Raw genomic sequence first — 23,307 nt, 5'->3', positions numbered from 1 at the left:
CCTTTTGCAAAATAGAGATGAGTATTCTATATGACATCTCATCTTACCTTAAAAAGTTTTCTTTCTAAACTAGAAGAAAAGTATTTATTCATTATTCACTGATTTAATAAATATTTATCAGTTACAAATTTTAGAGGGAAGAAATTCTTTACATAGTGTAATGAATATAAATCTAATATAGAAGAAATTCTTTATAACATGTAATGAATTTAAAATTAATAAAATAATGAAACAGCAAACACATGGCAATCAATATTTTCTGATCATTAGTTTATATGTGTATATATATTACCTTAGGTGAAGCTATGATTCTTCATACATTTAAAACAATAATTGATTACCAAAAACACTAAAATGTTGTATTTTAATAGGTATCAAATTGAAGAACATTGTATTAATTCATAATGCTGACTGTTCTTCAATGGTTAGTCCCCATTTTAACTATAAACCACATACATTAGAAGCTAATATTAATTGACAGAGGAGCATTGATGCCTATGCCTCCTGTTAGCTGTATAATGATGATTTTAAAAGCTAATGTATTAATTCTTATCTGTGTTCATTTATTTGAATAAGTATTCTAAGAAATATAACTAGTATTCAGTTTCAAGAAGTAGCCCAGATACTGGGCAATATGACAACTCAGTCACTATTACATAGTCATGTTTATGAATAAAATTGAAACAGCTTCCAAGTACATTTTAGTATTAATCTATCAGAGAAGACACAAAAATTGTGATTTACACAAATTCATACTATATTTACTGAGGAATCTTTTGTTGACTTAAGTCATGCCTGCTATTAACCAAGCTTCAGAAGCTAGATCCCATCAAAGAAATCTAATGTTACGTATTTTTGTAAATAAATTTTATTGAAACATGGCTAACACCATTTGCTAACATAGTTTCTAGGAATGCTTTCATAATACTCAATCACAATAGAATAGTTACTATAGAGGCCATGGTGGTGGTGGTGTGGTGTCATTGAGTCAGTTCCAGCTTAAAGTGACTCTGTTTGGGGGTTCCAAGGCTGTAAATCTTTTATTGTTGTTGTTGTTGTTGTTGTTGTTAGGTGCCATTGAGTCGGTACTGATTCATAGCAACCCTATGCACAGCAGAACGAAGCGCTGTCTGATCCTGGGCCAACCTCACTACTGTTGCTACACTTGAGTTCATCGATGCTGCTACTTGGCCAATCCATCTCATTGGGGGTCTTCCTCTTTTTCTCTGACCTTCCACCTTATCAAACATGATATCCTTCTCCAAGGACTGGTCCCTCCTGACAATATGTAAATCTTTGTTATTGTGGTTGTTGTTGTTGTTGTTATGTGCCGTGACCCATAGCAACCCTGTACAGGGTTTCCGAGGCTGTAAATCTTTACGGGAGCAGAAAGCCTCATCTTTCTCCCACTAAACAGCTGGTAGTTTCGAACTGCTGACTGTGAGATTAGCAGCCTGATTCATAACCACTATGCTACCAGAGCTTGTTATTTGTTGTTAATTGCTGTCAAATCGGTCCCAACCCATAGCAACCCTGTATAGGGTTTCCGACGAGTGACTGCTGAGCTTGAACCACCGATCTTGTACTTCAGTCGACTTTGCAGTCTGACGCATTAGCCCACTGCGCCACCCTAGCGTTTACAGGAGCAGAATACCGTTATCATTCTTGAGCATAGCAGTTTATAGATTCAAACTACTAACCTTGCGGAGTTAGAAGTTCAATTCGTAATCCACTATGCTACCAGGGCTCCTTGACAGAGGCCATATTGCCCAGAAACCTGAAAATATTTACTAACTGTCTTCTTACATTAAAAGTTTGCTAACTCCTGCTTCAGACTATCAAATTACCATATGTTGACAATCAAAGAAACAAATTCAGAAAAATTAAATCCTTCACTACTTTTCAGAATGGAATACTTTCCTCTCCATTCCCCATCTGAAGGATAACTACAGTACAAATAGTCTCAATAAATAGTAAACACAACATAATAACCTGTAGAAATACTAGATAAGAAAAATATTAATTTTCTGTTAAATACTATATGCTGTTGTTCAAGAAATTACAATAATTAAACTTCACTGTATAGTTTCCTAAGACTATTAGCAAAATTAAAAAAGAAAGAATTAATTAGTATGTGAGATAAATCCAAGTGAATTAGAACAGGCAGTAACAAAAAATTCCAATGTACTTATAAACAATAATATATTATATATAAATCTATTCTATTATTCATCTTAGGCTGTTGTAGAAAATGCCAAATATAATTACAAAATATGTATTCAACACATGTAAACCACTAATTTTCTACTTGTAAATGTCTGATTCAAAAAGCAATTTACTTTATGGTTTACTTAAGCTTTGCAACTACATTAAAATATGATAGTATATACACAACAGCTTGTTAACAAGATTATCATAACATTAAAATCATAATGTGGCACTTCAATTATGGATACTTAAAATTAAAGCTAATCCTCACAGTACCAATTTTTATCTCCTAAATAATTTTAGCTATTAGCTGCTCATTCAAAGTCTGTATCTAAAATGATAAGCATCCTAGAGTAATGACTTAGCGCTGCACTTTTTTTTTTTTTTTTTTTTTTTGTAGCAAAACAAAAGCTGAATCCCTTACCTTCTATTCTTTAATATACAATCGTTTGATACTATGGGGAATAAACAGGCTTATTTTTTCCCCCTGATCTGGGCTCATTGTTATTTTATACATGTTGTTATAGTTTTAAATAGAAACATCCCTTACACCAATGATGTCTTGGTGTGGTGCTGTGGGTCAATGTGCTGAACTACAAAGTTGGTTTAAAAAGCAGGTCAGCGGTTTGAGCTCACGTGCTGCTCCTCAGAAACCCATACGTGGTCACTATGGGTTGGAACCAAATCATCAGCACTTAACAACAAGAACATACACCAATGTTCCACATTTTCTTTATTGATTTACTCATTCAAAATCTATCAAATTAATATAAAAGTGGCATTTGCAGCATTAATTTATTTTTATTTTTGCAATTACTACTTTTAAATGAATACAGCCTACTATACAGGAGGAGTCCTGGTGTGGTGAGATGCTCCTCAGAAACCTTATACAGGGTCACTATGAGTCAGAATCGACTCAGTGGCACTTAACAAACAATTACTTAGCAGGCACCAGGCTGAATATACAAATGGCTAAATTAATGAAGATAATAATTTATTTATGAATAAATAATTGAATTAACCTATTCTTGGTTTCATTTGTGCTGCTATTTCACAGAATTTATAATTGATAATTATGTAATCAATATTTTCATGCTCAAGTTCTAATTAAAGTTTAAATAAGGGGGAAATGTGCTAAATTAAGATAGGTCTAAATTCATATGTGCCAGTTGCTACAAAATCCATAAATAATCTAGAAGTACTATTACTAAGTATATATTGGGTTTTATTAAACATTAGTAAAATGAATGCAGAACTTTTCTACCATTCCACATAAATGGCAAAAATCTTAGGTTATCTTTGAGCTATCAAAAACTGTCAATTCTATCTTTCACTCACAACTACAATGAGTAAATGAAAAGTACATCCCTAAATTTATCTGGTGAACAAATGATGCCAAATGTGTATGTGTGTAATACATATATTCATATTATACAAGTTACCTAGAATTGGTAACATAGTTAAATAATTACATACAATCAATTACTTATATTGTCATGTAATTATTTTCCTAATGTCCTGCATTTCAATTACATTATTAGACCTGCATTCCAATTACATTATTAGAGCAGCTGTACCATCATTATCTCGAAAAAGTGATGCCATGATTTATCTGCAGATTACAAGAAATATTCTAAAGGTATTCGGTCTGGTTGTCCTACTCAGGTAGTAGGAGACATAAGCCAAATTAAGGAATCAACTGTGACACATGGTTGAATAGGTGCCTCTTCAGAAAATCATAAGGAGGAGTTGTTCTCCTCGGCATAGAATACAAGAGAATACCCTGTACTTTGTTAATCTGGGGGATGGGGAGCTTTGAAAAGATTCCTGCTGATGCATTTAGTGAAATAAAACTTGGGGAAATGTAATTAAGATAGGATCAAGAAATTTGATTAAAATATAGAAGCGCTAACACATTGCTTCTGAATCCAATTTCCCAGGTCAAACTTTTCATGCAGTTAAAATACACACACTCACATAGAGAGACAAACAAATAGGGCATTTCTGATTATAAATTTAACTTGTTTATTTTTGGACAAAAATTTTCAATCATCTGTAATCAATGATATATTTCAGTGATTTTTTTAAAAATGTACTTAATTCCATACTCTTAAACAACCTGATGATTCCAATATAAGTGCTTTAAAATACTTTGTCGGTACTTTCACATCTCACATTATTTTTTTCTTTAATGCCATTTCCACTTTTGTCAAGGCATATAACCTTATAAACATTTTCTAAATTACTTAATAGATTTACTAGAGCTACTGTGTTTTTTTTTTTTTTACAGTTATAAAAGAAATTCAGTGAATCTCTTTGTATATGAATCTTTACAATGCTTCTGGTCATCTCTGGAAAGGAAAGGCAACTGTGAATTAGAATGAACCCGAAAACTTTCCTTGATTGGAGGAAAGGACTTTATACATGTAAAATATATAAACATATGTATATACATACCACAAGGGCATACATTCAAACATATGCACACATAACACAAACTCATATAAATGTATCACCAAGAAGCAAAATATTTTTTATCCTTAAGTAATTTTGGTCAAAACTACTCATAGAGACAGCATTCCACCCTACTTCACTTAGGAACTTCAGTTACAGAAATATCTGTGTAGTGTAATTATTCTTAGCAGTGATACAATATATGTAAGGTTAAAATTTAAAGTAAACAGTATCCAGTTACCTTAGAAAATGAAAAATCAGAGAAAAACAGCCTGGTACCAATGGATAATAACAAAGGGGTAAAATATAAAATGTACTTTAGGCTTTTATATTGAGAAGAAAAAGAAAAAAGAAACATATCTCATCTGAATGTCTCTAAATCTCCTCAGACCATTGTTGCTCAGTGAAAAACTTAACTTGCCATTTATATTCTCTCTACCTCTACAAGTCTGTAAATCTTAAGTAAAGGAACAAGCACATTGAAACAGTTTTAACCTTTTGACTCAAATAATGTCTTATATCACTTAAAAAATATTTTCCATGTTGACCCAATTATACTTTAATTTTTAACCCTGTATAAATGACAGCGCTTATGGTACACCTACAATTACTAACACACACACCAGAAAAAAAGCCAGCAAATATAAACTTTGCAACTCAATATCACCATCTAGTGATAAAATTCCTAACACGTGACAAAGCTTAGCAAAAGGGAAGAAGAGATTTTAGAAATATTCTGTTTTGTTACTTATGTTAGTTGATGTTTATAATAATATTCTAAATATATCAGTTCTCATTGCACAGGCTAGGTTCTGCTAATAAAATAACACTGGCAATGTTTGTCCTATGAAAATACAATATATAGTCTCACCAGAGAGGTATATGCATAAAGCGAATCAATCGATATCTTTGTGTATGAAGTCACTATCAACCAACTTGTTAAAGCACTTTTGTTTTCTTAGTTAACTGTATCTTTTAAGTGCAACTTCGTTTTGACACTCCTTTTATGAAGTTGTTCCACTTTAATACATTCTGGTGCCTTATACCTACTATGACGATTACTGCCTCGCTGACTGAAAAGATAACAAAAAAGATAATGTTAAAAACAGATCCTTCTTATCTTTTGATCTTGACAATTTTCTACAGGGGCTAAAACAAGAGCAAAATTTAATAATGCAAAAATCAAATCACCTTTCTTGGTCAGAGGGTAGAAACTGGAAGAAATGAGAAAACATGTTGAAAAGAAGTTGAGAATTTTACATATAAATTCACTATTGTCATACTATAGACCAAAGATTTGATGCTTGAGATGATACAATTATTTTTCTGTTGTTATTTCTTTTTTATGTTATCATTTATACAAATCTTGTTGTACAACCTATCCAAACAGTCATTGAATTTAACTGTGATTATGAAAGTTGCTATAAGGAGCTCTGGTAGCGTAGTGGTTACGAATCGGGCTGCGAACCTTAAGGTCAGCGGTTCGAAACTACCAGCCGCTCTGCGGGAGAAAGATGAGGCTTTCTACTCCCGTAAAGATTTACACCCTCGGAAACCCTGTACAGGGTCGCTATGGGTCGGACCCGACTCGATGGCACTTAACAACAACAACAACAAATGAAAGTTGCTATTGTTGTTATTAGGTGCCATTAATTTTATTCCAACTTAAAGTAACCTTGTAAAATTAGACATGAAATATTCCCTGGTATTCTACTTTCTAAGATGGCAATGAAGTATCTCATTCAATTCCAATAATTGCAGATGTTATATGTAAATTCTTTGAAATAAACCTTATTCACCATTATATAAAAATAAAATACACAGTCAAGTATTTTGTATCCCAAGAAGCTCTGGTTAGCTCTGCTAACCTCACAGTCAGCAGTTCGAAACTACCAGCTGTTCCGTGGGAGAAAAGATGAAGCTTTCTGCTCCTGTAAAGATTTACAGCCTCGGAAACCCTGAGTCACTAATGAGTCGGAACCAACTCCACAGTACTTAGCAACAGCAAACACTATTTTGTATACTGATATTACTACTGTTTCATAAATTACAAAACATTTTCTTTTACATCTTTCTCATTCTTCATATCGCACTAGAAGGCTTTAAATCAAATCTTACAAAAATAAGACTAAAGAAGAAAATTCACCTGAAGTCCCAGTTGGAATCTTAAATTTGATTCTTACCATTGATCTTACTTTTCATTTCACATTTTCTTCTCATTTCTTATTTCATTATATTTTAATAAATCAAAATATATTCCAATCATAGAAAATTTAGAAGAACAGAAAGTGTAAGCCTAAAACACTATTAGTAAGCCCACTTCTTAGATTTAACATCAATTTTACTGTATTTCATCACTTTTTGTCGCTACACCTATATATTCAGGCAAGGTCATCTTCCACACAAACTTCTGTTTCCTGGTGTTTTCACTTAACAATATACTGAGAGATTTCCTATTTCACTAAAAACAGTATCTTAGAGATAACTTTCATAAGATGACAGAATTAAATATTTCATAACTTATCATATGTCATGTGTATATATGAGCCCTGGTGTGGTGTTGTAGGATAAACATTGGACTGATAAACCACAAGGTCATCAGTTCAAACCAACCAGCTACTCCTGAAAAGCATATACAAGGTTGCTACGAGTCAAAATGGATTAAATGGCACACAACAACAATAACAAATGTGTATGTATATACGAAGTGGCTCGATAAAGTTTTTGGAAAGATTTCATTATCTTTTAATTCCATTGTTCTAGGACACTTTTGAATCCCTCTTATATATATATGGAGGCCTGGTGTTGTGCTGTAGGATGAGCACTGAACTGCTAACCTCAGGGTCAATGAGTGATTCAAACCCACCAGCTGCTCCTCAGAAACCTTACATAGGGTCAATATTAGTTGAAATCAACTCGATGGCACCTAACAACAACATTATTGCAAACCAGAATGAAACACTGCCTCGTCCTGCGCCATCCTCACAATCATTGTTGCGCTTGAGTCCACTGCTGCTGTCACTATGGTGCCAATCCATCTTATTGCCGATTCAATTTACCAAGCTTTATGTCCGTCTCCAGAGACTGATCCCTCCTAGTAATATCTCTTGGCATTCTGGTTCTAAGAAGTATTCTGGTTGTACATCTCTTAACACAGATTTGTTAGTCCCATTCTGGCAGTTTATGTTACTTTTAACATTGTTCTCTAACATCATAACTCAAATGCATCAGTTCTTCTAAGGTCTTCCTTATTTACTGCCCAACTTTCACATGCATGTGATATGACTGAAAATACCACGGCTTGGGCCAGGCATACGTAGTTCTCAAACTGATCCCTTTGCAGAAGTTTTGTACAGCAGTCTTGGTCAATAAAATATGTCATTTGATTTCTGGACTACTGGTTCCATGAGTGTTGATTATGGATTCAAGCAAAATGAAATCTTTGACAACATCAATCTTTTCTTCATTTATCTTGATGTTATTTATTTATCTAATGGTGAAGATTTTTCTTTTCCTTACATTGAGGTGCAACCCAGATTAAAGGTTGTGCTCTTTCATGTTTATCAATAAGTATTTTTTAGTAAGTATTTTAAATCCGCTTCGCTTTCACCAAGCAAAGTTGTGTCACCTGCATATTGCAGGATGTTAATGAGCCTTCCTCTAATCCTGATGTCACATTTTTCTTCATATAAGCCAGTTTCTTGGATTATCTGCTCAGCAAACAAATTGAATAAGTATGGTGAAAGGATTCAACCCTGGCATACAACATCATTTCCTTATTTGTTCCCTTAATAATAGACAATTCCATTCTATTCAATTTGTTTACAATTACATTCCATAGTGTGAAAAACATGTTCAGAGTGTCCATAATTTCTATGACTTCTATATATTTCTACAAGCTAGATTTATATAACAATGGTATGACTATTAAAGTTCTTAGCACACAATGACCAAAAGTTTTCAAAAAATGTTGCAGTCATTTCCACTCCTTGTGAAATCTAAGAATATAAGAATTGTTGCCTTATCATTCCATCTGTAGCACTAAAAAACCTACCCACTATATGTCAGTAAAGTTGACAGCTATGGAAATTAATAACTTTTTGATGTAATGCTTTCTTGCTATTAGAGTTGAAAATTTTTTAGGCTTTCTTAATCATACTTTCCTAATGGAGCCACTAAGAGACTTAGTCGTTTTAATCTCTCATACTCATGGGAAACATAGTACACTAATGTCTTTATGAGTCTGGGTGTGGCACTGTACAGTCCAAGTATAGGCTGCTAACCATAAATCTGGCAGTTCAGCCCCATCAGTCACTTCTCAGAAACCCTATACAGGTTCCTAATGGTTCAGAACAGACTCTTTGTCACGTAACAGCCACAGCAATGCTACAATTTAGGTTTGTGCGGTTCTTTTCCCCTATACAGAAACATTTTTCACATAATGAAATTTCGTCTACACAGTTTCAGTCAACCTTCCGAGATAAGCCCCTGAACAAACTGAGGCTTTTGGCAAATTATCTAAACCTGTCTCCCACTGTCCCCTATATTCCACCTCAAAATTCCTCGCCAATTTTGTACTGCTTCAAATCCACCAAAGTACACACAGTATGTAATGGGAGATCTTACTGAAAGAAAATATGCTTATATGCGTTTTATGGGGAAATATATATTCAAAAAAGCTTGAGGGGAAAAAATGATTTCATCACATTAAACCATTTGCTATTCCTGGAATGCATCTTGTCCTTCTAGTCTGTACGCCTTTGCTTTATATTATTCCTTCTACTGGCAAAATAGTCTATCTTTCAAAGCCTGTAACAAATTTCTTAACATCTCCATAGTTTCCTTGGATTTACCCACCCTTCATATAAAGCAAAAATTGATAACTGATGAGAGAGCAAATAATTTCTGTCCTTTCATAAATAGTTTTCTTATCTTATTAGTCACATTGCATTCTAAGCTTTTGTTTCCATAATAATCTCTGTAAAAGAATGATTTAAAATTCTACAATGAGTTGAATTTTCTAAAGAACAGTAGATGGTTTAATACTATTAGCAACTAAATTATTTCAGTGTATTTGGTAAATCCAAGCTGACCAATTATATACATTGTTGTTCTTGTGGCTGTTTTTTTGCTATCAAGGATGTTCCAACTCATAGCAACCCTGTATACGACTTCTTAGGAGTGACTGGTGGATTGGAACTCCTGAACTCCTAACGGTTAGTGCAGTTAGCAGTCAGTGTTTATCCTATAGCGTCACACCAGGGCTCAATTGTACTGTAAACCACAAGGTTGGCAGTTCAAACCCACCAGTTGCTCCATGGAAATCCTACGCAGGGTCACTATGAGCCAGAAGATACTCCACAACACTTAACAACTACTATATATATATATATATACATAGTCAATAATGGAGTACTGGTGTGGTGCTGCAGAATCAGGACTACTAACCATAAGGTCAGCAGTTCAAACCCAAAGTCACTCCTCAGTAATCCTTTACAGGGTTGCTATGAATCAGAACCTATTAAACAATAATTAACAACAAGGTAAGCATATACAGGCATATATTGTTGTTATCATTATTGCTGCCAAGTCGATTCCGACTCATTGTGATCCTGTATAGGGTCTCCAAGGAGTGTGCTAATGTATGCTTTTATATACATATGTACATATACATATACACAAACTAGGGTGAGTAAAAAATTATCGATACTCCAATTATATTAAAATACCCATCCATGTCCACAGCTAATGACAACATTGAGTGTGCATGTGAAATGGTTCTGTTGAATAGACAAGTTACAGTGGATTACATGGCAAATCATTTGAAAATTAGCCCTGGTTATGCCTATGAAATAATACATGAAAGACTTGGGTTTCGAAAAGTTTATGAGAGATGGGTACCAAAACAACTCACAGAAGAACATAAACAGTACCATTTTGACATCTGCAAACAAAATTAGGACCTACATTTGAAGGAAGGTAAATGTTTCTTTAAAAAAAACAACAAAAAAAAATTACTAGTGATGATAAATGTATTTATCCCTATGGCCTGAGAATAAATGGCAGAGTATGAAATGGAAACATCCTCAATCGCGAACCAAGAAAAGTTCAAAAATCAACCATCAGATATAAAACTGACGCTTACAGTTTTCTTGTATTCTCAAGGGCCAGAGTTGGAACATTATCATGACAAAGGTTCAACAAAAATAGTGCTCATTACAGTGAGATGCTTACTGAAGAGTAGAAGCCTAAACTGAGAATTAAATACAGAGGATTACTATTGTGATGTTGAATGGTAATGCATATCCACACACCTCTGCCCACACAGCTGACACTCTGCAAACACATTATTTTGAGGTATTAAAGCATCCTTCTTATAGTCCTGATCTTGCACTACCCGGCTTTCACCTGTTTGGTAGTCTGAAAGCAGCCCTTCGAGGATGAAGTTTCACCACTGATTAAGAAATGAAGACAATGGCTCACTCATGGCTTGCAGCTCAGTCCAAAAGATTTTTTTATAAGGGAATATGAAAGCTTTTTGACAGAAGGACAAAGTCTAATGAAAAGCAAGATTATGTTGAAAAATTATGTATTTGTCCTTTCTAAAAGTTGATAACAATAAATTCTACATTTAAGAGTATAGATAATTTTTTACTTATATATAGGTATATATGGTGGTGGTTGTGAGCCATAGAGTTGGTTCCAACTCATAGCAACCATGCACAGAGTTTCTGAGGCTGTAAGGCTTTATGGAAGCAGAAAGCCTCATCATTTTCCTGTAGAATGGATGGTAGTTTCGAACCACTGAACTTGAGGTTAGCAGCCCGACTCATAACCACTATGCCACCAGAACTCTCTATCTAAATACACACACACACACACACACGTGTGTGTGTGTGTGTGTGTTGTTGGTGTGTGCTGTGGAGTCAGTTCCGACTCCGAGGCTGTAAATCTTTACGGGAGCAGAAGGCCTCATCTTATATACATGTATGTGGCTCTGTAAGATAAGCACTTCACTACACTACTCTGCAGCACCATACAGAACTTTCTCTCTCTCAGGACACCTGTGTAAACCAAGTATACTTCACAGAAATAATTAAATCCTGAGCTACATTATTTAGACTACTGCCTAATCTCACAACAAAAATATTCTACCTGTTAATACTTGATTTACTCATTAGTTCATCTCTACTGTTTTACAGGGAGTGTGATGGCTCCATTGCAAAAGTCCTGGACTGTGAACCACAAGGTTGGCAATTCAAGCCCACCAGCCATTCAGCAGGAGCAAGATTAGGCTTTCTGTTCCTGCAAATATTTTTAAAGTCTCAGAAACTCTATACAGGGCTGCTATGAATCAGAACACAATCAACAGCACTCAACAAGACCAAGGACAACAACAACTGTTTTACAAGCAGGATATACTGGAATGTTTTAGAATGGTAAGTATAAATATTGACCACATTTAATACTGTCTCCATACATAGTTCTCCCTAATTTTTTTTTTGTCAAATTTCCCATTTTGATTACATGTCCTTTCCTTGTTCATTATATTTCCCTCACTTACATTCATTTTTAATTGTTTTGCCTTTTTGCAATTATTTCTGTTTTAGGCCTTGAGTACTTTTATTTGAAGCTCCAGAGTTGGTATTCTCTTTGTCTTCCTGTGTGCCCGTATGTTTACATCAAACTGAACAGATAAAAAAGCTACCAAGAATAACTACAACATACTAAATAATTATCACTGTGCAATTGTAATACATTCAAAAATATTATAATCAGCCTAAACCAAAAAATGGGGTGTTCAATTTATAACTGTGGTAACTTTAGATATAAAATAAAAGCTATAATGAAAAACAGGAGTTAATTCATAATTTCTGATCGACCTTTTCCACAATACATTTTGCACATTAGTTTTACATTTACTACTCTTTACAATAATTTCAACTGTTAGAAAGTCAGATTACTTTTACATAGATAGAAATCCTCTATTGTGTACTCAGTTTTGCTTTTCTGGTCTTTTTTTTTTTTTTTTTAATTAGTAAAAACATTAACAATAAAATAGGCTCACTTGCTCCAGCTGGTAATTCCTCGGTACTAGTAATATATTATTCCTGTTTTTGTGACATCATAATCATCTATACAGAAATACCATGTATCTTTGTGTAGAAGCTACTGTTTCCATTAAATTTAATTACCTCCCCCTGTGGTTTTAAATAGAAGTGGCTTCAAAATGAGGGCAGCTTCTATTAAATTTAATTACTTTCCCCTGCTGCTTGCACGGTAAAAGGGAGGCTACTAAATGAGAGCAGCTTCTAAACTAAGGTATATGGTAACTGTGTTCTAGCAACAACAAAATTATGTCGAAACTACCCTTCTAGAATGCCTCTGTGGTGGGGATTTGTTTTGTTGTGTTTTTTTGATCCTTCATTTAAGATCCTATAAAATGGTCATTAAGATGGTAAAAAAAAAAATTTTTTTTAATGCAACTCTAATTTCAATGACTAAATGGAAGTCAATATTCTATCTCTTAAGGAGATAGAGGAAATTATCACAACGATATTGAAAACTACCATGGTCAGAACTTTGATGATTAGTATCATTTGTTGTTTTCTAACTCTAAAGGTGATAGGTTTCATTGCTGATACATGTTGAACTTGTTTAATTCTAATCAAACCAATTTCAAGATTGCTTCATTACAAGTTCTTAAAAAGGCATTAAGTTTAGGGGCATTTCAGAAAAACATTCAGAAATAGTAATGTTGAAAAAGTACATAAATAAAAAAGTATCAAGCTCATTAAAAACTACTGTGTTTTGAAACAGTTAATCTACATGCTTTGTAATAGTCTAAAATGTAAATCACATTTAAAATATACTGTAATATACTGCTATAAAACCTAACCGAAGGTGAAATTTTAAGTACCTCTTTTTTAATTAAATATTAATTAGGAGGAAATATTATTCAGTTAAACGACCATAGAACAATGTTTATTTTTTATATGTATAGGCAGAATTTAGATGAACAATATTTTCATTCAATCACACAGTTTAGTATAAACATAAAACAAGACACCCCCCTTAAGCATTTTAAGTAACAAATTAAACATTTACATTTTTTACTGTGCACTGAGGCTTAACATTTATGCAGCTTCAAAACCAAAGTACAGCCTCAAGGGAAGTCTCTCTACTGACAAATTAATACCTTAGAGAACAGAGCTGAATGGTGGCAATGAACTCATTTGTTCCCCCAATAATGAAGAATGACTTTTTCTTTACCACATCTGTGACTGTTGCTATGGTGACCCAGACTTACCTCATTGCTTCTCTGAGAGCTCCGCGCTCACCAAGAGTCGTGTGCTTGATGTCATCAAAATTATTCTCCAGCTTCTCACAATTCTGCAATAAATAATAATAAAAAACTGCATCAGTCCTCCAATATCCTGTGAAAAAATTACATATGTATAGTTGTGTAAAAATAGACTAAACTATATTGTTTATGCACTCATGAAAAATATGCACAGCACTTTAATTGAGTGGAATTCATTAAAATTGACAGTGTGAAAAATCTGCAGTAACAAAATAAAAATGTCTTATGATACAGCAGTCAGGGGTGTTCTTTTTATCAAATTTACAAAACGAAGAAATAGAAGAAATAAACATTATATGAAAGTTGTACAACTTCTAGAGTTTTACAGAGTAAAACTTAGTACTCCAAAATCATCTCAAGTCTATCAAACCAATTAAAGTCAATAGGAGTTAATAAAGAATTTAAGGTTTCAGCACTGGTTTTATAACAAATATCTAGTTTAAAGTAAATAAGCATTTACTAAGTACAAGAGATAAAGTCCAGGTGAGATATAATAATGAAAGTGGTAGAATCACAGAATCATAATTAAATAATCAGATCTTTAAATAACTACAGTTGCATGAATGATGTTTCCAATTGTACATATATGTATTTGAAAATAAATCCTTTCATTAAAATTCAATGTCATTTGATTAGGTTCTTATAAGAATATAAAGGTTGAATAAATATGCTATAAATAATTTAAGCACTATGAATCCTGTTTTCTGATAAATATAATAGCAGGGCTGAGATGAATTCTCTAACATGCCAAAAAATTTTTGTGGCACTGGTATATATCATTTCATTTGTAAAACACACTTAATTTTACATGGCCTTAGTAAGTTTTGAGAATTTAGTATGTAGGATTCAATATAGACCAAAAAATAAAAACAAAAATTACCTCTAAGAATTTTTTGGCACATTAGATTTTATGTGGATTTAGTGCTATTTAAGTTAGTAAAATAACTAGATATTGTGTTTTAATGAATTTAATACAGAAAAATTAAATAATATTTAACCACTAATTTTCTTTTTATTAGTATGTTAAATTGTGAATAATTATGTTGGATTGATAAAATCAAGGCGTTAAGAACAGTTTATAGATGTATTAAGAATTACTTGATTGCATCTATAAAAGCACCATTGGAAATCCTATGGGTTGGGGCAGTTCTCTGTTACACAGGGTTGCTATGAATGGGAATTGACTTGGTGTCAAAGGGTTGAAGAATTAAAAAATATATGAGACATAAATTGCTATTCTGTTATTCAGCTAATTTTAAGCCAATGATCCTGTTAACATCATTATGTATATGTCTATATAATAGAACTCTTTATTTTCAAAATGATTTTTTTAAATTGAACTGAGTTAACATTTTCTGTTGAATACACCCATTGCAAATATTTTCCACTGCTCTTAGCATTACCTCTTCAATTTCTCAGTAGTGTCTTTTACCAAAAAGACTTAAAATTTTTCCAATGTCCAATTTATCAATTATTTTGGTTTAACAATTAGTACTTTCTGTGTTTTGTTTCAGAAAATTTTGTCTCTTAACAAGGTATGAATGTATTATTCTAAGTTTTCTTTGGAAGAATAATTAATTCACATTTAGGTCTAAAAACATACAGCGTAAATATATCTATAAGGTGCAAGACAGGTGCTTGCATTATATGTGTAATCAATTATATGAGAAACTATTATCATGAAGATCAATATTTCATTAATGAAATTAAGAATATTTTTTTCATAAATTAAGTCATAGTATGTACAGGGATCTTTTTCTGCAGCCTATTTTGATGCACTTGTTTATTTGTTAAACATGAGCCATTATCACACTAACTTGATTACTTACATCTTTAATAAAGAAAGAAATCCTGTCAATTATTATGAAGAAGACACACAAGTTAATGGATAATGGGCAAACTACTTTTATGGAGAGTACCAAATGAGATAGGATATTAAAATACGTAGTAAAAAAAAAAAGATGCTTAACTTCATTAGTCATCAGGAAAATGTACATAAAAACCATAATGAACACTAAAAAATGCAAAAAAAAAGAAAGAAAGAAATACACAATATATATATATTTTAATATATGAAACAACTGGAATTCTCATACACTGCTTGTAGAAATGTAAGTGGATACCACTCTGGAAAGCTCTTGGCTGTTGTTGTTAAGTGCCATTGAGTATTCTGACTCATAGGGAAGCAGTTTCCAAGGAAAGCTATTTAGCACTGTATAAACATACTGAACATTTGTGCAAATCTTATGACCTGGAAATTCCTAGGAATACACACTAATAAATCTAAAAATAAAAAAGATAGAATACACTAAGGAATGTAATCAAAGCAAATATATACTGTATGGGGGAAATAAAAATGTTACTGTTCAAGAATGTTCGCTATTCAAATTAAGCTGAAAGTGAAAACAAACCAATTACACATTATTATGTGCAAAAAAGTATGATACATTCATAAAATGGGAAGTTTCAAAGTTGAGAAGTAGCAAGCTATATCTGTATGCAACAAGGATGCATCTCACAAACACATACTATGAAAAAGCAGCTACACACAAAAAAGGCAGACAGTAAAATTTAGATATTTACATGACATTTGAGACAAAACTACAGTAAATAATCTACAAGGAATTTTGTATAAAGTTATATTTACATTCGTATCTAAAAGAATAAAATACTTTGGAATAAATTTAATAAGTGTCCGAATTAATTGGCCTATTATCATGTATAGTGGTTTTGTTCTACCTTCTAATTCATTCCATAATACTTGGGGTTTTAAAGCTTACAAGGGTCCACCCAAGCTATAGCAATTGCTCTCTATTCACTTGTAGCAACAGAGGAAGGAGAGTCAGATATAAGAGGAGGAAATTGAACGGGATGTTAATAACTTCTATAAACAACTGCACCATTTGTCAGAAGAGGAGAAGAACTGAATTTTACCAATTGGTATGTGGTGTTGGTGTGCTGCTGTAAGATAAAGCCCTGGACCTCAAGGCTGGTTTGAACCACAAAGTGGGTGGTTCAAACTAACCAGCTTCTCCTTGGGAACCCTATACAGGATCGCTATGAGTGTAAACCATCTCAATGGCACCTAACAACAGCAACAACGTGGTGATGTAGGATCAGCACAGGACTATGAAACACAAGGTCGGCAGTTTAAAACCATCGACAGCTCCTCAGAAACCCATACAGGGTCATCATGAGTCAGAACCAACTAATGACATTTAAACCATTACTGGAGTCTTGGTGTGGTACTGTAGGATAAAGACTGAACTACTAACTGCAAGGTCAGTGATTCAAACCCACCAATTGCTCCTCTGAAACCCTACTAGGGTGACTGTGAGTCAGAATTGACTCCAAGGAACTTAATACCAACTGTTACAGAACTTTTAGGTTAAAAAACAATGCTAGTCAAATGAAAGAAATTCCACAGCCAAGTATATGCCCCCCCCCCAAATTAAAAACCTACATCCACACGAAAAACACATACAAAAATACTCATAGCAGGAGGCAGAGACGATGACGTGGAGAGATGGAGCAGTTGGGGACTTTAGATACAGAGAGGGAGAGGGGCTGTGTGCTGAGGACTTATACCCTTTGGTTGGTTGATGATGCATGGAGGGGATTGTAACCATGGCAATGAAATGATATACGATAGGATGAATGTAAAACTAATGTTCTCCCATGTAAACTATCACATAATTCACAATAAAACATATATATATATATATATATATATCCATAGCAGGGGCAAGATGGGAGAGTAGGCTGACAAATCATTCAGTCAACCCTCAGCAACAAAAGCACGGAAGACTTAGTGGAACAGATATAGATGCTGATCCTGGAACCCCAAGCATCAAAGGATAGGACAGAGAGGAGGACTGCTTGATGACTGGAAGAGGAAGCTAAACAATGGCAGCTAGACAGAAGAAAAATGGACAGGCTATCAGCTGTCAGGGAGCAGAGCAGCCATATTTTGCAAGCAACAACCAATACAGGGGCCTGGGGCATGGGACAGGGCTGGAGATTTGAAGCAAAGTTTTCCCTGGTAATTCAGGTCATGGCCAGGCACCAACCCAGCAGCCTGAGCTCTGCATGGGGTTGGGGGTCAGTGCCACCCTTGCTTCTGAAGGCATATGATCCCACTCCAAATGACACCACACAAACAATGAACAGGGAACTACATTGAAACTTCCATTCTCATCACATCTACCAGAAGACACGTGGTGTATGCCAATACATAATCATCAAATAAATGTAAATGCTCTGTGTATGGAGGAGGTGGGAATGATCCTCGCTGTAGAAATTTGTTCCCTCTTTCAAGCTACTGCATCCACAGGTTTAGGTCAACTTCATCTAACTGTATCAGATTACTCTTTTTTTTCCTCTACTTTCTTCTTCTAGTTGAGCTATGATCATCCAGTCATTGAAGCCCGTTCAAGTGGGTATTATCTGCAAGTGTGGGTGTTCTTAAGCATATGCACTCTCTTCTTATCAACGGAACACATCACTCCCCATTCTAACTCTCTGTAGCTATGCCACTGAATCTGGGGCCAAGCGTCCCCAGGCCTTGAAACAATACTGGCCAACCAGGTCTCCACCCGGGTTCACAGGAGTCTATTGAACGTTGTAGGGCTTAGCTCCCAGATTCATTGCTGTTTTTCCCTCACTTCCCCTTAATGGTGACGAACGTGGTCACTAATCATAGCACATGTCTGCTTGTGTATTTCCATTAAGTCTTAGTTTTGGAAGGGAGTTTGCCCTGGGGAGACCCGACGACTTGCCTTGATGTCTCCTAGGTGAGCAGCTTACTTGTTCTTGTAGTAATCAATTGGAATGTCATTATTTTTTTTCTATTTTTCCTGTCAGTCTTTCTTTCAAGAAGTATCTTCTGTTCTTTGAGCTGCTTAAGGCTGGTCTGCTTGTCCTTTCAAGTGGAAATTATCCACCTCAGAAGATTCTGGGTGAGGTTCAGGATTCTACCTATGGTCTTATGTAATGCAGAGGCACCATAGAAAGCCTCCTTCACTGGGCACTTTGTAGCCCCATTTTAGGTATTACAATCAGTTATAGGCAGAAGAGGGACTTACACCCTTTTTATGGTGATATTTCTGGCTATTCCTTTCTTTTCCCCTCAAGTATCTATTTTATAATGGTATGCCAGGGAAACCAAAATTGAAAAGACAGCCAAGCATCTTAACATTATTTCCCACCTTTTGCCCATTCCAACCATGTCTCAATCCCTGTATCCCAGAGCCCTATTGTTCCAAGGTTGTGCATACATCATTATTTACCTTAATCTTGCTTAGCCTATGCAAACCTGCTTAACTGTTTTCCCATTGGCCTTGTGCTTCCATTCCCCTACCACTTCTTGTGTACTGTCCCCCTCCCTAGCACCCAAACTGTCCTGTGTCTATTCCCTACACTGTGCTCCTCCCCTCACCCTACCCCCTCCCATATCCAGGTAACCAGCAATGAGTACCCCTTCCCTCCCCTTAGTATAGGTTCTCTTACTTAGTCTTTTACAGGAGTGGTCCTATGCAGTATTTCTCCTTTTGTGAGTGAATAATTTCACTCAACATAATGTCCTCAAGGTTCATTCATGTTATGTGATAGCTTACTCAAAATGGAGGTGGGGGCGGTCTACAAAGGCAAGAAGTGACTGGCTTACAAGCTTTCAAGAGAGACCCTAGATCCAGAGGGCATGAAGGAGGGTAGACTCTCCACTGAGTAGTATCCAAACTGCATGGGCGGGGCTGTTGAAAGGAGATGGAGATAGGTCCGTTTTGGTACAATGGTGAGTAATTGTTATCAGGGCTGATAGTGAGGGTTGGAAATGTAAAGGCGGACGTTTTGTAGCAAAAGGAGGGGAGTGATTGACAAAGCAGTTCAGGAGCAGAGGTCCCTGCAACCATCAAGGGAGAAGAGCGGAGTACGAGATCTTACCCAGAGAAGCAGTAATTCCAGAGATGGCGGCAGAGAGGATGACATGGAGAGATGGAGTGACTGAGGACTCTATACTCAGAGGGGGAGAGGGACTGTGTACTGATGACTGAGGGGCAGGCTTGCAGGGTATACCTATATATCAAGGTTGATGATGCACGGAGGGGATTGTAACCATGGCAACGAAAAGATATATGATAGGATGAATGTAAAGCTAATGTTCTCCCATGTAAACTATCATATAATTCACAATAAGACATTAATACACACACACACACACACACACACATATGTATATACATATAAAACTACGATGACACAATAGTGAAGTGATTACAAATCAGACTGCTAATCTCACGGTCAGCAGGTTAAACTACCAGCTACTCTGTGGGAGAAAGATGAGACTTTCTGCTCCCGTAAAGATTCATAGTCTCAAAAACCCTGTACAGGGTCACTATAGTTTGAACCGACTCAAAGGAAAATAACAACAACAACAATATAGTGTCTAAGAGAAAATATATGATTTTAGCTTATAAAAGAAATAAGATATAGTGATTCACAGAAATGACCAAAATAGTTAGAAAATCTAAAATTAGAAATTCTATTAGAGTTACTTGATATTGTTGTTGTTAAGTGCCATCCAGTCAATTCTGACCCCCTAGGGAATCTGCATAGGGTTTCCAAGAAGAAGCTGGTGAACTTGAAATACTGACCTTGACCTTGTGGTTGAAACGACTTTGCAATCTGATGCATTAGCCCACAACGCCACATCAGGACTCCTACTTAATAAGGAATTTAAAATACTAATCAAAATAAACACACACACACAAACAAAAAAAGAATTAAGGAAAATACTGCAAGACTGACTGAAAAAAAAAAAAAAATTGTAAACCGTACAAAAGCCACAGTCGGTGTGCCAGAAGATTAATACTAAAACTTCAGAAATAAGACAGTATATTGAAAAGACAAATGTTATTAGGTGCCATCAAGTCAGTACCGACTCATAACAACTCCATGAACAACAGAATGAAATTCTGCCCACCTTGGGCCAACCTCACAATTGTTACCACGGTTGAGGCCATTGATGTTTCCACTTTGCAAATCGAGCTTCCTGGGGGTCTTCTTATTTTTCTCTACCCGCTACCTTACCAAACATGATATCCCTTCTCCAGTGACTAGTCCCACCCTGAATGTGTCTGTAGTATGAGCGATGACGTTTGGCCACCCTGACCTCCAAGGAGCACTCTGGATGTACTTCTTCCACCACAGATATGTTTGTTCTTTGGCAGACCATGGTACATTCAATATTCTCCTCCAACACCGTAACTCAAATTCATCAATTATTCTGTGGTCTTCCTAATTCACGATCCAACTTTTGCGTGTTCATGTTGTTGCTGTTGTTAGGTGCCATCGAGTCGCTACTGACTCATAGCGACCCTATGTAAAACAGAACAAATTACTGCCTGGTCCTGGCCCAAACTCAGAATTGTTGGACACTTGAGCCAACTGATGCTGCCACTTTGCCAATCCATGTCACTAGGAGTCTTCCTCTTTTTCTATGACCACCTTACCAAACATGATATGCTTCTCCAGGGACTGGTCCCTCATGACAATATGTCCGAAGTATGAGAGATGAAGTTTGGCCATCCTGGCCTCCAAGAAGCACTCTGGCTGCACTTTTTCCAACACTGAAATATTTATTCTTTTGGCAGCCCATAGGACTTTCAATGTTCTCCTCGAATACAATAACTCAAAACCATCAATTCTTCTATGGTCTTTCTTATTCACTGGCCAGTTTTCCCATTTACATGAGGTTATTGACAATACCATGGCTTAGATCAGGCACACCTTAGTTCTCAAGCTGACATCTTTGCTCTTCAACACTTCAAAAAGGTCTTGTGCAGCAAATTTACCTAATGCATTATGTTATTTGATTTCTTGACTGCTGCTTCCATGGGTGTTGATAGTTCATCCAAAAAGAATGAAATCCTTAACAACTTAAATCTTTTCTCCATTAACAAGAATGTTGTTTATTGGTCAAATGGTGAGGATTTTTTTGTTGTTGTTGTTTACATTGAGATGCAATCCATACCAAAGGCTGTGCACTTTAATCTTCATCAAAAAAATGTTTTAAGTTCTGAATCTTCACTTTTGTCAAGCCAGGTTGTATCATCTGTATATTGCAGGTTGTTAATGAGTTTTCCTCCAATGCTGATGCCTCATTTTTCTTCATACAACCCAGTTTCTTGGACTATTTATAGCTCAGCATACAGGTTGAATAAGTATGGTGAAAGAATACAACCTTGTCGCACACCATTCTTAATTTTAAACCAATCAGTGTTCCCATATTCTATTTGAACAACTGCTTCTTGGATCATGTTCAGATTCCTCATGAACACAATTAAGTGTTCCAGAATACTCCTACTTTGCGATGTTGTCCATAGTTTCTCATGATCCATGCAATTGAAAACATTTATGTAGTCAATAAAGAACATATTTCTGATATTCTCTGATTTCAGCCAAGATCCATCGGACATCAGCAATGATATCCCTCTTCCATGTCCTCTTTTGAATGCAGCTTGAACCTCTGGTTGTTCTCTGTCAATATTACTTGCAGCTAGTCTGTGTTACTTTTAGTAAAATTTAACTCACATGAGATATCAAAGAGATTATCCAATGATTTCCGCATCCCATTTGGTCACCTCTCTTTGGAATAGGCACAAGTACGGATCTCTTCCAATCAGCCGGCCAGATAGTTGTCTTCCAAATTTCTTGGCAGAGATGAGTGAGTGCCTTCTGTGTTGACTCACTTTCTTGAAATATTTTAATTTTTATTCCATTCATTCCTGATGCCTTATTCTTTGTCAATTCCTTTCAATGTACCTTGCACTTCTTCCTTCAGGGTCACTGGCCCTGGATCATATGTTACCTCTTGAAATGGTTGAACATCAACCATTTCCTTTTGATACTGTGAATCTGTATATTCCTCCCATCTTCTTTTGATGCTTTCTGCATCATTCAATAATTTGCCAGAGAATCCTTCAATAACTAAAGTTGAGCCTTGAATTTTTTCTTCAGTTACCCCATCTTGAGAAATATTGAGTGTTTTCTTCCTTTTTGGTTTTCTGACTCTAGATCTTTTGACATTTTATTGTAATATTTGACTTTGTCTTCTTGTGCTGACCTTACATTTTTTCTTTTCAGCTCTTGTACTTCATCATTTCTTCCATTAACTCTAGCATCTCTACACCGAAGAGCAACTTTCAGTGTGTTTTCTGACATCCATTTTGATCTTTCCTTCTTCCTTGTCTTCTTAATGACTTTTTGCTTTCTTCCTGTATGAT

General features: G+C 35.2%; 1 protein-coding gene across 1 annotated transcript in view; it reads right to left on the bottom strand.

The window, feature by feature from the left end:
- DPYD (dihydropyrimidine dehydrogenase) overlaps positions 1-23,307 on the bottom strand; it is a 1,478,957-nt gene that overhangs the window by 1,271,581 nt on the left and 184,069 nt on the right. The window contains exon 3 of the mRNA XM_006831042.1: positions 13,973-14,055. Coding sequence (XP_006831105.1) covers positions 13,973-14,055 — 83 coding nt within the window. The remainder of the gene's footprint in view (positions 1-13,972; positions 14,056-23,307) is intronic.

This window comes from Chrysochloris asiatica, unplaced genomic scaffold, assembly GCF_000296735.1.
Source record: "Chrysochloris asiatica unplaced genomic scaffold, ChrAsi1.0 scaffold00002, whole genome shotgun sequence".
Lineage (NCBI taxonomy): Eukaryota > Metazoa > Chordata > Mammalia > Afrosoricida > Chrysochloridae > Chrysochloris > Chrysochloris asiatica.
Note: the sequence above shows the minus strand (reverse complement) of the source record. Positions and strands in the feature narration are given on the sequence as shown.